General features: G+C 52.0%; 2 protein-coding genes across 4 annotated transcripts in view; one reads left to right on the forward strand and one right to left on the reverse strand.

The window, feature by feature from the left end:
• The window catches only part of SRM (spermidine synthase), a 61,651-nt gene extending 58,074 nt beyond the window's left edge, over positions 1 to 3,577 (reverse strand). The window contains exon 1 of one of the 2 annotated variants that reach the window (XM_063948685.1): positions 3,311 to 3,577. In XM_063948685.1, coding sequence (XP_063804755.1) covers positions 3,311 to 3,444 — 134 coding nt within the window. In that variant the 5' untranslated portion in view covers positions 3,445 to 3,577. The remainder of the gene's footprint in view (positions 1 to 3,310) is intronic. The other variant, XM_063948686.1, reaches the window with a different exon arrangement.
• A 189-nt stretch (positions 3,578 to 3,766) lies between these two features.
• EXOSC10 (exosome component 10) overlaps positions 3,767 to 14,140 on the forward strand; it is a 175,366-nt gene continuing 164,992 nt past the window's right edge. The window contains exons 1-2 of one of the 2 annotated variants that reach the window (XM_063948684.1): positions 3,767 to 3,943; positions 7,548 to 7,684. In XM_063948684.1, coding sequence (XP_063804754.1) covers positions 3,845 to 3,943; positions 7,548 to 7,684 — 236 coding nt within the window. In that variant the 5' untranslated portion in view covers positions 3,767 to 3,844. The remainder of the gene's footprint in view (positions 3,944 to 7,547; positions 7,685 to 14,140) is intronic. The other variant, XM_063948683.1, reaches the window with a different exon arrangement.

Below are 14,140 nucleotides of genomic sequence, written 5' to 3' on the forward strand. Positions count from 1 at the left end.
GTGGGTGGAGTCAGTAACAGGCGGTTACTGACGGTAAGCGGGAATCCCCTATGTGGTCAGGCCTCGTGTGACCTAACCTTCCAATCTGTGTGCAGGAGACGGGATGCGAAAGCGGCGAGTGCTTTCGTACGGGACCGTCCTGTCACACATATTTAATCCAAATAGTGCACAATGTACACATGGTCCCCCTGCACCACACCAGAAAGTAACAACAGTTTAAATGGTTTCAGAACAAAGGGATTCACCTTTACAGAATAGGAGGGGACAGAACAAGGTCATAAGGTGGTGTTTGGTATCCAGATGTAGGGTATTTTAAGGGTAACATTCCGGTGTTGGTTTGAGGAAGATCGCATGTTCCTGCGGATAGTTATGTGCAGGAGCAGAATATAGATATAAACTGTATTTACTGTACATTAGGTATGCGGCGGGAACCCAGAGGAGACCACCCACAAGTGCATCTTGAACAGACATCGCCCACCTATTCAAACCAACCTATGACCTCTCCTGTACTGTAAATGACAATCCCTGTGTCCAATGGACAAAGAGATTACAGTATCCATTGTGTTAAGTTTTGGAAGATTATACAAAAGGAGCCAGCTGCAGGCCTGGTCACACAAGACTCTCAAAGTTATCTATCTAGATGACAGAGGACCAGACTGGGTAGCGCGGCGAAATTCAAACAAGTATGTACCATTGACTGTAGCCATTATTCTATTGTATTGTATTGCTTTGTGATTGTAACCCCCTTTCAGTAATAATATGCTGTGGTGTCGGAACCCAGCAGTTTAAATACAAATCTGGTGTCGTGTTTTCCTTTCCCTGCTAAGGTTTAAAGTGTATTACTATCGCATGTATATCAGTTAAGGGTTCACTGTGTAACTTTGGGTGTGTACGCACTGTGTGTACTTTGTACAGCCAGCGCGGCGTTTGTACGCAAAGTCCGTACACGGTACGGGACTCTGTACGCTAATGGTGTAATAAGTACGTAGATAGTGGATTAAGTACAGCGTCCGCAGCGGCTTCATTTAAAGTGTATGAAATGTCTTTTTAAAGTGTTGCTTTTAGTCCTGTATGTAAATCAGCGTTTACAATCGTATTAGACGCACACACTCAGTACAACGTATCAGACGCACACACTCAGTACAACGTATTAGACGCACGCTTTATACACCCAAAGGCTTAACTAACATCATCAGGGACTTACCCCAGGGTGATATATTACAGGTAACCGGCATTCAGCTACACTGTCCGTGTAACGTCACTACAGTCAGTACAGTATAGCATAATATAATACAGTATAATATAGTACAGTATAACGTAATTGTGTCCGGAGAGACTAACCAGTCACACGTGTAATGGCGGCCGCGGCACTGAAGGAGTTAACCCCTAGTGCCCGGTGCCATTAGGAGGACAATGGGCGTTTGGCGCCACTTTTAAACTGTGCACTGGCGCTAGTCGCCATCTTTAAATGTATCGTGGGTGCTAAGCACCGAGTATTTAAAATATGTTTAATAATGTGTCATATGTTATATCGCTGCGCAGTGCGCAGTTGCAGAATGATGAACTGATGGACAGGGCACTTATGAGAAAAGTACAAGGTATTTTGTTTCTAAAAAGGCCTTGAAAATAGTTCTTGAGACACTTTTGCATAGGAAGTCGTATGGTAATTGTCCTAGCTCCAGACTTGCTATGTACAAGTAAGTGTCAATTAGCCGGCCTCTTGGTGGCCAAACATCTTTGAAATACAAACGAAGGTGGAAGGAAGGCTGTTTGTGTGCAGCCTTTCCTGTTGTAATCCCAAACACTGGGTTTGCATGGAGATGCGAATGAGACAGAAACATTTGTATTTTGAAGCTATGTGTTAAATGTCTCAATGGTGAAGTGTAAACTCCCAGGTGGTAGGAATTGGAGTTCAAATTATACCAAACGTTGTGTGTTACAGGAAAGAGGAAATTGCTTAATGAACTTATATCCTTTTAAAATGTAATTTATTTATATTTTGCAAGATATCCTGGATTGGATGGAAGGGACTGTGGTTTGTGATTTTACTGTATAAAAAGAGGAGGCCTGTGAGCCTCCAGTGTGTATTATACCATTTCCTTTCTGCTATAACATCTTGCTGTATTGCAGAGTTCTTTTCACCCATCCTCTTCGCTCTGCTAATGCACGCCGACTCTCCCGCCTACGGATTACTTCCTCCCACTTCTACCTCCAAGATTTTTCACGTGCTGCACCACTTCTCTGGAATTCCCTACCTCTCCCCCTCAGACTCTCCACAAAACTTCAAACGGGCTCTCAAGACCCACTTCTTCACCAAACCCAGCCAAATCTCATCCTAACCCTCTGTCCCACGTTCTCTATGTACCCCATCTGTGTCACCCCTGTCTGCCTACCCCTCCCCTATAGATTGTAAACTCTCACGAGCAGAGCCCTCTTCCCTCATGTCCTTATCCTTTGTCTTACTTTAATAATATTCAACTGCACCAAATCCAGCAGTCTTCTGCCCCTGATACTTATTCCAGTGTCATCTGCTGATGTAACTATGTTTATTTACCCTGTACTTGTCCTATACTGTCATCAACTGTAAGTTGCTGTTTTCCTGTTTGATTATTTATGTACGCTGTAATTGGGTGCTGCGGAACCCTTGTGGCGCCATATAAATAAAGGATAATAATAATAATAATGTTCAGTATAATATAATGTTCAGTATAATATAATAATACAATATAATGTTCAGTATAATATTATGTTAAGTTTAATATGATATAATGTTCAGTACAATATAATATAATGTTCAGTATAATATAATGTTCAGTGTAATAGAATATAATGATCAGTATAATATAATAATATAATGTTCAGTATAATATAATATAATTTTCCGTAGACTATAATAATATAATGTTCAGCATAATATAATGTTCTGTAGAATATAATAATATAATGTTCTGTAGCATATAATAATAGAATGTTCTGTAGAATATAATAATATAATGTTCTGTAGAATATAATAATATAATGTTCTGTAGAATATAATAATATAATGTTCTGTAGCATATAATAATAGAATGTTCTGTAGAATATAATAATATAATGTTCTGTAGAATATAATAATATAATGTTCTGTAGCATATAATAATAGAATGTTCTGTAGAATATAATAATATAATGTTCTGTAGAATATAATGTTCAGTAGAATATAATGATCAGTGTAATATAATATAATGATCAGTAGTATAATATAATGACCAGTGTAATATAATACAGCAGAGAGGAGCACAGCTGGCACAGAGGGGGGGGGCACTCTCACCTTCTGAACACCAGGATCTCCTGGAACGGGGACCTCCGGTGACACAGCACCTCATCCACCTGCAGGGACATGGCTTGGCCGGGCCACAGGCTGCACGTCTCCCGGAACCAGCCATCCCGCACCGGCAACTCCATGACAGCCAAGAACCGTGTAGAGCTCAACCTAACCTGCTAGGAGCAACCTCCCTGGCACTGGATATCCAAGGCGGAGAAGGGGGCGGTGCCGAGTGTCTAGCAAGGTACTATGACCGCACATGGCAGGAATGTACTGCGGCCGCCATATTGCTTACTGGCAGATAACCGGGCAGATCTATCTCCTGGCGTTAGTAACTACGGTGCCCTGTGGCGGACTCCACATCCGTGTAATGTCCCTGCGTCTACATATATCAATCAGCGTATGAGGCCCTGGCTCCCCCTTTCCTGCGCATTGCTATTCACTCGTCACTGTGCCACCACCAACATGGCCGCTACGTGACCCCGTCCCCATGCGCCTCCGAACGTCTCTCGCTGATGACGTATATAGTCGGCTGGCATCATGGCGGCGCCCGCGGAAGGCGTGATGGAGAGAATGGCGGAATCCAGCGGCAGCACCGACCTGTTCCCCGGCTTTCCCGACACCGACGCCTTTGTCAAGGTTCGTTGTACTGTGTGGTGCCCCACCCCCAGTGACGTCATTACTTACCCTCCCCAGTGACGTCATTACTTACCCTCCCCAGTGACGTCATTACTTACCCTCCCCAGTGACGTCATTACTTACCCCCTAGTGATGTCATTTTATACCTCCCCAGTTACTTACCCCCCGTGACGTCATTGTATATCCCCCCAGTGACGTCATTGTGTATCCCCCCAGTGACGTCATTGTGTATCCCCCAGTGACGTCATTGTGTATCCCCCAGTGACGTCATTGTGTATCCCCCAGTGACGTCATTGTGTATCCCCCAGTGACGTCATTGTGTATCCCCCAGTGACGTCATTGTGTATCCCCCAGTGACGTCATTGTGTACCCCCCAGTGACGTCATTGTATGCCCCCCAGTGACGTCATTGTATGCCCCCCAGTGACGTCATTGTATGCCCCCCAGTGACGTCATTGTATGCCCCCCAGTGACGTCATTGTATGCCCCCCAGTGACGTCATTGTATGCCCCCCAGTGACGTCATTGTATGCCCCCCAGTGACGTCATTGTATGCCCCCCAGTGACGTCATTGTATGCCCCCCAGTGACGTCATTGTATGCCCCCCAGTGACGTCATTGTATGCCCCCCAGTGACGTCATTGTATGCCCCCCAGTGACGTCATTGTATGCCCCCCAGTGACGTCATTGTATGCCCCCCAGTGACGTCATTGTATGCCCCCCAGTGACGTCATTGTATGCCCCCCAGTGACGTCATTGTATGCCCCCCAGTGACGTCATTGTATGCCCCCCAGTGACGTCATTGTATGCCCCCCAGTGACGTCATTGTATGCCCCCCAGTGACGTCATTGTATGCCCCCCAGTGACGTCATTGTATGCCCCCCAGTGACGTCATTGTATGCCCCCCAGTGACGTCATTGTATGCCCCCCAGTGACGTCATTGTATGCCCCCCAGTGACGTCATTGTATGCCCCCCAGTGACGTCATTGTATGCCCCCCAGTGACGTCATTGTATGCCCCCCAGTGACGTCATTGTATGCCCCCCAGTGACGTCATTGTATGCCCCCCAGTGACGTCATTGTATGCCCCCCAGTGACGTCATTGTATGCCCCCCAGTGACGTCATTGTATGCCCCCCAGTGACGTCATTGTATGCCCCCCAGTGACGTCATTGTATGCCCCCCAGTGACGTCATTGTATGCCCCCCAGTGACGTCATTGTATGCCCCCCAGTGACGTCATTGTATGCCCCCCAGTGACGTCATTGTATGCCCCCCAGTGACGTCATTGTATGCCCCCCAGTGACGTCATTGTATGCCCCCCAGTGACGTCATTGTATGCCCCCCAGTGACGTCATTGTATGCCCCCCAGTGACGTCATTGCTTACCCCCCAGTGACGTCATTGCTTACCCCCCAGTGACGTCATTGCTTACCCCCCAGTGACGTCATTGCTTACCCCCCAGTGACGTCATTGCTTACCCCCCAGTGACGTCATTGCTTACCCCCCAGTGACGTCATTACATACCCCCCCAGTGACGTCATTACATACCCCCCAGTGACGTCATTGCTTACCCCCCAGTGATGTCATTACTTACCTCCCCAGTTCCTTACACCCCCCCCCCCAGTGCCGTAGTTCCTTACACCCCCCCCCCCCCCCCCCAGTGGCATAGTTCCTTACACCCCCCCCCCCCCCAGTGGCGTAGTTCCTTACACCCCCCCCCAGTGGCGTAGTTCCTTACACCCCCCCCCCCAGTGGCGTAGTTCCTTACACCCCCCCCCCAGTGGCGTAGTTCCTTACACCCCCCCCCCCAGTGGCGTAGTTCCTTACACCCCCCCCCAGTGGCGTAGTTCCTTACACCCCCCCCCAGTGGCGTAGTTCCTTACACCCCCCCCCCAGTGGCGTAGTTCCTTACCCCCCCCTCCCTACCCCAGTGGCGTAGTTCCTTACACCCCCCCCCCCAGTGCCGTAGTTCCTTACCCCCCCCCCAGTGCCGTAGTTCCTTACCCCCCCCAGTGCCGTAGTTCCTTACCCCCCCCCCCCCCAGTGCCGTGGTTCCTTACCCCCCCCCCCCAGTGCCGTAGTTCCTTACCCCCCCCCCCCCAGTGCCGTAGTTCCTTACCCCCCCCCCCAGTGCCGTAGCTCCTTACACCCCCCCCCCCCCAGTGCCGTAGCTCCTTACACCCCCCCCCCCCCCCAGTGCCGTAGCTCCTTACACCCCCCCCCCCCCCCAGTGCCGTAGTTCCTTACACCCCCCCCCCCCAGTGCCGTAGTTCCTTACACCACCCCCCCCAGTGCCGTAGTTCCTTACACCCCCCCCAGTGCCGTAGTTCCTTACACCCCCCCCCCAGTGCCGTAGTTCCTTACAACCCCCCCGCCCCCGTGCCGTGGTTCCTTACACCCCCCCCCGGTGCCGTAGTTCCTTACACCCCCCCCCCCCCCCCCCCCCCGGTGCCGTAGTTCCTTACACCCCCCCCCCCCCCGGTGCCGTAGTTCCTTACACCCCCCCCCCCCCCCCCCCGGTGCCGTAGTTCCTTACACCCCCCCCCCCCCCCCCGGTGCCGTAGTTCCTTACACCCCCCCCCCCCCCGGTGCCGTAGTTCCTTACACCCCCCCCCCCCCAGTGCCGTAGTTCCTTACACCCCCCCCCCCCCCCAGTGCCGTAGTTCCTTACCACCCCCCCCCCCCCCCCCCCCAGTGCCGTAGTTACTTATACCCCCCCCCCCCAGTGCCGTAGTTACTTAGTGGAGAAGTGAGCCAGTGGAGAAATTTCAGCAGCACTGTATCCTTTTATAGTATGCAAATTATAGATGTTACTTCAGTGCTGATTGGTTGCAATGGACTCTTCTTCACTAGCTCACTTCTCCGCTCTTATCACTGCTTAGTAAATGTCCACCGTAGTTACTTACCCACTCCAGTGACGTCGTTACCCTCCCCTCCCCCCAGTGACTTCGTTACTTACCCCCTCCAGTGACGTCTTTACCCCCCAGTGACTTCGTTACTTACCCCCGGGCGACAAAGAAGGTGCCCACTGTGCCAGCCTTTTTCGTGCCCAAACCAGCGTTGGGCCAGGCAAAATACATGCGGGTCATGTACAATAAAGCGCAACGGAATATGCTGCGCTGTATAAGAAACTGTAAATAAATAAATGTGCAGGTGACCCCACTCTGCTGATTTCAGGAGTCAAATTTGTTGCCCGAGACTCATTAACCCTTGCTAAACTGAATGATCTGAATAAGAAGCTAACTTCAGCCTCGTCGTGCCCCCTGAGTGATGTCATGTTGTTGCATACACCCCCCCTCCCCCACTTACTGGGGTATACCCCTGACATGGTTGAATAACACCCCCCCCCACCCCTTGTGATGTCAGATCCTCCGTCGTCCATGCATGCTGCTCAGTCCCTGGAATCCCAGCAGATAGTTTGTTGTTCAGATGGTTTGTCGGGGATCCCGCTCATCTGTCTCCTGCAGTGTGTATACACAACCCGCTGCGCTCGCGCTCAGTACTTACCGGCACCCAAACAACCATTCACTTCCCCCGGTCGTGTCCCAGTCACTGAGAGGAGGATGACTTACTGGTACATGGGATGTCTGATCTATTCTCTCCCTCAGTACGCCCTCGGAACAGTCGTGACCACTACAAAGGCTGCCACCGGACTGCCGCAATATGGTGACGAGTACGACTTCTACCGCAGTTTTCCTGCCTTCCGTGCCTTCTGCGAAACGCAAGGAGACAGACTGCTTCACTGGTATGTCTCTCCATGTTCCCCGCTGGGTATACATCACACCCGCCCTCACACTGGTATGTCTCTCCATGTTCCCCGCTGGGTATACATCACACCCGCCCTCACACTGGTATGTCTCTCCATGTTCCCCGCTGGGTATACATCACACCCGCCCTCACACTGGTATGTCTCTCCATGTTCACCGCTGGGTATACATCACACCCGCCCTCACCCAGGTATGTCTCTCCATGTTCCCCGCTGGGTATACCTCACACTGGTATGTCGCTCCATGTTCCCCGCTGGGTATACATCACACCCGCCCTCTCACTGGTATGTGTCTCTATGTTCCCCGCTGGGTATACATCACACCCGCCCTCACACTGGTATGTCTCTCCATGTTCCCCGCTGGGTATACATCACACCCGCCCTCACACTGGTATGTCTCTCCATGTTTCCCGCTGGGTATACATCACACCCGCCCTCACACTGGTATGTCTCTCCATGTTCCCCGCTGGGTATACATCACACCCGCCCTCACACTGGTATGTCTCTCCATGTTTCCCGCTGGGTATACATCACACCCGCCCTCACACTGGTATGTCTCTCCATGTTCCCCGCTGGGTATACCTCACACTGGTATGTCTCTCCATGTTTCCCGCTGGGTATACATCACACCCGCCCTCACACTGGTATGTCTCTCCATGTTCCCCGCTGGGTATACCTCACACTGGTATGTCTCTTCATGTTCCCCGCTGGGTATACCTCACACTGGTATGTCTCTCCATGTTTCCCGCTGGGTATACATCACACCCGCCCTCACACTGGTATGTCTCTCCATGTTTCCCGCTGGGTATACATCACACCCGCCCTCACACTGGTATGTCTCTCCATGTTTCCCGCTGGGTATACATCACACCCGCCCTCACACTGGTATGTCGCTCCATGTTCCCCGCTGGGTATACATCACACCCGCCCTCACACTGGTATGTCGCTCCATGTTCCCCGCTGGGTATACATCACACCCGCCCTCACACTGGTATGTCTCTCCATGTTCCCCGCTGGGTATACATCACACCCGCCCTCACACTGGTATGTCTCTCCATGTTCACCGCTGGGTATACATCACACCCGCCCTCACACTGGTATGTCTCTCCATGTACCCCGCTTGGTATACATCACACCCGTCCTCACACTGGTATGTCACTCCATGTTCCCCGCTGGGTATACATCATACCCGCCCTCACCCTGGTATGTCTCTCCATGTACCCCGCTGGGTATACATCACACCCGCCCTCACACTGGTATGTCTCTCCATGTTTCCCGCTGGGTATACATCACACCCGCCCTCACACTGGTATGTCGCTCCATGTTCCCCGCTGGGTATACATCATACCCGCCCTCACACTGGTATGTCTCTCCATGTTCCCCGCTGGGTATACATCACACCCGCCCTCACACTGGTATGTCTCTCCATGTTCCCCGCTGGGTATACATCACACCCGCCCTCACACTGGTATGTCTCTCCATGTTCACCGCTGGGTATACATCACACCCGCCCTCACCCAGGTATGTCTCTCCATGTTCCCCGCTGGGTATACCTCACACTGGTATGTCGCTCCATGTTCCCCGCTGGGTATACATCACACCCGCCCTCACACTGGTATGTCTCTCCATGTTTCCCGCTGGGTATACATCACACCCGCCCTCACACTGGTATGTCTCTCCATGTTCCCCGCTGGGTATACATCACACCCGCCCTCACACTGGTATGTCTCTCCATGTACCCCGCTGGGTATACATCACACCCGCCCTCACACTGGTATGTCTCTCCATGTACCCCGCTGGGTATACATCACACCCGCCCTCACACTGGTATGTCTCTCCATGTTCACCGCTGGGTATACATCACACCCGCCCTCACCCAGGTATGTCTCTCCATGTTCCCCGCTGGGTATACCTCACACTGGTATGTCGCTCCATGTTCCCCGCTGGGTATACATCACACCCGCCCTCTCACTGGTATGTGTCTCTATGTTCCCCGCTGGGTATACATCACACCCGCCCTCACACTGGTATGTCTCTCCATGTTCCCCGCTGGGTATACATCACACCCGCCCTCACACTGGTATGTCTCCATGTTCCCCGCTGGGTATACCTCACACTGGTATGTCTCTCCATGTTTCCCGCTGGGTATACATCACACCCGCCCTCACACTGGTATGTCTCTCCATGTTCCCCGCTGGGTATACCTCACACTGGTATGTCTCTCCATGTTCCCCGCTGGGTATACCTCACACTGGTATGTCTCTCCATGTTTCCCGCTGGGTATACATCACACCCGCCCTCACACTGGTATGTCTCTCCATGTTTCCCGCTGGGTATACATCACACCCGCCCTCACACTGGTATGTCGCTCCATGTTCCCCGCTGGGTATACATCACACCCGCCCTCACACTGGTATGTCTCTCCATGTTCCCCGCTGGGTATACATCACACCCGCCCTCACACTGGTATGTCTCTCCATGTTCCCCGCTGGGTATACATCACACCCGCCCTCACACTGGTATGTCTCTCCATGTACCCCGCTGGGTATACATCACACCCGTCCTCACACTGGTATGTCTCTCCATGTTCCCCGCTGGGTATACATCATACCCGCCCTCACCCTGGTATGTCTCTCCATGTACCCCGCTGGGTATACATCACACCCGCCCTCACACTGGTATGTCTCTCCATGTTCCCCGCTGGGTATACATCACACCCGCCCTCACACTGGTATGTCTCTCCATGTTCCCCGCTGGGTATACATCACACCCGCCCTCACACTGGTATGTCTCTCCATGTACCCCGCTAGGTATACATCACACCCGCCCTCACACTGGTATGTCTCTCCATGTTCACCGCTGGGTATACATCACACCCGCCCTCACCCAGGTATGTCTCTCCATGTTCCCCGCTGGGTATACCTCACACTGGTATGTCGCTCCATGTTCCCCGCTGGGTATACATCACACCCGCCCTCTCACTGGTATGTGTCTCTATGTTCCCCGCTGGGTATACATCACACCCGCCCTCACACTGGTATGTCTCTCCATGTTTCCCGCTGGGTATACATCACACCCGCCCTCACACTGGTATGTCTCTCCATGTTCCCCGCTGGGTATACATCACACCCGCCCTCACACTGGTATGTCTCTCCATGTTTCCCGCTGGGTATACATCACACCCGCCCTCACACTGGTATGTCTCTTCATGTTCCCCGCTGGGTATACCTCACACTGGTATGTCTCTCCATGTTCCCCGCTGGGTATACCTCACACTGGTATGTCTCTCCATGTTTCCCGCTGGGTATACATCACACCCGCCCTCACACTGGTATGTCTCTCCATGTTTCCCGCTGGGTATACATCACACCCGCCCTCACACTGGTATGTCTCTCCATGTTCCCCGCTGGGTATACATCGCACCCGCCCTCACACTGGTATGTCGCTCCATGTTCCCCGCTGGGTATACATCACACCCGCCCTCACACTGGTATGTCTCTCCATGTTCCCCGCTGGGTATACATCACACCCGCCCTCACACTGGTATGTCGCTCCATGTTCCCCGCTGGGTATACATCACACCCGCCCTCACACTGGTATGTCGCTCCATGTTCCCCGCTGGGTATACATCACACCCGCCCTCACACTGGTATGTCGTTCCATGTACCCCGCTGGGTATACATCACACCCGCCCTCACACTGGTATGTCTCTCTATGTTCCCCGCTGGGTATACATCACACCCGCCCTCACACTGGTATGTCTCTCCATGTTCCCCGCTGGGTATACATCACACCCGCCCTCACACTGGTATGTCTCTCCATGTTCCCCGCTGGGTATACATCACACCCGCCCTCACACTGGTATGTCTCTCCATGTTCCCCGCTGGGTATACATCACACCCGCCCTCACACTGGTATGTCTCTCCATGTTCCCCGCTGGGTATACATCACACCCGCCCTCACACTGGTATGTCTCTCCATGTTCCCCGCTGGGTATACATCACACCCGCCCTCACACTGGTATGTCTCTCCATGTACCCCGCTGGGTATACATCACACCCGCCCTCACACTGGTATGTCTCTCCATGTTCCCCGCTGGGTATACATCACACCCGCCCTCACACTGGTATGTCGCTCCATGTTCCCCGCTGGGTATACATCACACCCGCCCTCACACTGGTTATAAGTAGATGTGTGCTGAGCGACAGCCGTGGTGCAGGTTATATCGTACAGGTGATTGGTGATATAGAGTCGTTCTGGGCTTCTCAGGACATTATCTGGGGACTGTAAAACGTTTGTATGGCCTCTATTGGAATGACGTTTACACTGCAGGAAATGTGATGTATACATTAAATGTAGATTTGTGACCCCATCTTCAACATATTTAATAAATCAATAAAAATAAGCGCCTTGAGTCCTGTTGGAGAAAGAGCGCTATATAAATAAAATTATTATTAAAAATAAAAAAAGTTTTGTTATAAGACAAGGAAATCACAATCCGCCTCCTCCACATATTACACACCACAATCCAGCTCCTCCACACATCACACACCACAATCCAGCTCCTACACACATCACACACCACAATCCTGCTCCTTCACATATCACACACCACAATCCTCCTTCTCCACACACCACAATCCTCCTTCTCCACACACCACAATCCTCCTTCTCCACACACCACAATCCTCCTTCTCCACACACCACAATCCACCACCTCCACACACCACAATCCACCACCTCCACACATCACACACCACAATCCACCACCTCCACACACCACAATCCACCACCTCCACACATCACACACCACAATCCACCTCCTCCACACATCACACACCACAATCCACCACCTCCACACACCACAATCCACCACCTCCACACATCACACACCACAATCCACCACCTCCACACATCACACACCACAATCCACCTCCTCCACACATCACACACCACAATCCACCTCCTCCACATATCACACACCACAATCCACCTCCTCCACACATCACACACCACAATCCACCTCCTCCACACATCACACACCACAATCCACCTCCTCCACACATCACACACCACAATCCACCTCCTCCACACATCACAATCCAGCTCCTCCACACATCACACACCACAATCCAGCTCCTCCACACATCACACACCACAATCCACCTCCTCCACACATCACACACCACAATCCAGCTCCTCCACACATCACACACCACAATCCAGCTCCTCCACACATCACACACCACAATCCAGCTCCTCCACACATCACACACCACAATCCAGCTCCTCCACACATCACACACCACAATCCAGCTCCTCCACACATCACACACCACAATCCAGCTCCTCCACACATCACACACCACAATCCAGCTCCTCCACACATCACACACCACAATCCAGCTCCTCCACACATCACACACCACAATCCAGCTCCTCCACACATCACACCACAATCCAGCTCCTCCACACATCACACACCACAATCCACCTGCTCCACATATCACACACCACAATCCACCTCCTCCACATATCACACACCACAATCCAGCTCCTCCACACATCACACACCACAATCCACCTTCTCCACACACCACAATCCACCTTCTCCACACACCACAATCCACCTTCTCCACACACCACAATCCACCTTCTCCACACACCACAATCCACCTCCTCCACACACCACAATCCACAATCCAGCTCCTCCACACATCACACACCACAATCCACCTCCTCCACACATCACACACCACAATCCACCTCCTCCACACATCACACACCACAATCCAGCTCCTCCACACATCACACACCACAATCCAGCTCCTCCACACATCACACACCACAATCCAGCTCCTCCACACATCACACACCACAATCCACCACCTCCACACATCACACACCACAATCCACCTCCTCCACACACCACAATCCACCACCTCCACACATCACACACCACAATCCACCTCCTCCACACACCACAATCCACCACCTCCACACATCACACACCACAATCCACCTCCTCCACACACCACAATCCAGCTCCTCCACACATCACAATCCAGCTCCTCCACACATCACACACCACAATCCAGCTCCTCCACACATCACACACCACAATCCACCTCCTCCACACACCACAATCCACCTCCTCCACACATCACACACCACAATCCACCTCCTCCACACATCACACACCACAATCCACCTCCTCCACACATCACACACCACAATCCACCTCCTCCACACATCACACACCACAATCCACCTCCTCCACACATCACACACCACAATCCACCTCCTCCACACACCACAATCCACCTCCTCCACATATCACACACCACAATCCAGCTCCTCCACATATCACACACCACAATCCAGCTCCTCCACATATCACACACCACAATCCAGCTCCTCCACATATCACACACC

This window comes from Pseudophryne corroboree (genome assembly GCF_028390025.1).
Source record: "Pseudophryne corroboree isolate aPseCor3 chromosome 10 unlocalized genomic scaffold, aPseCor3.hap2 SUPER_10_unloc_2, whole genome shotgun sequence".
Taxonomy (NCBI): Eukaryota; Metazoa; Chordata; class Amphibia; order Anura; family Myobatrachidae; genus Pseudophryne; species Pseudophryne corroboree.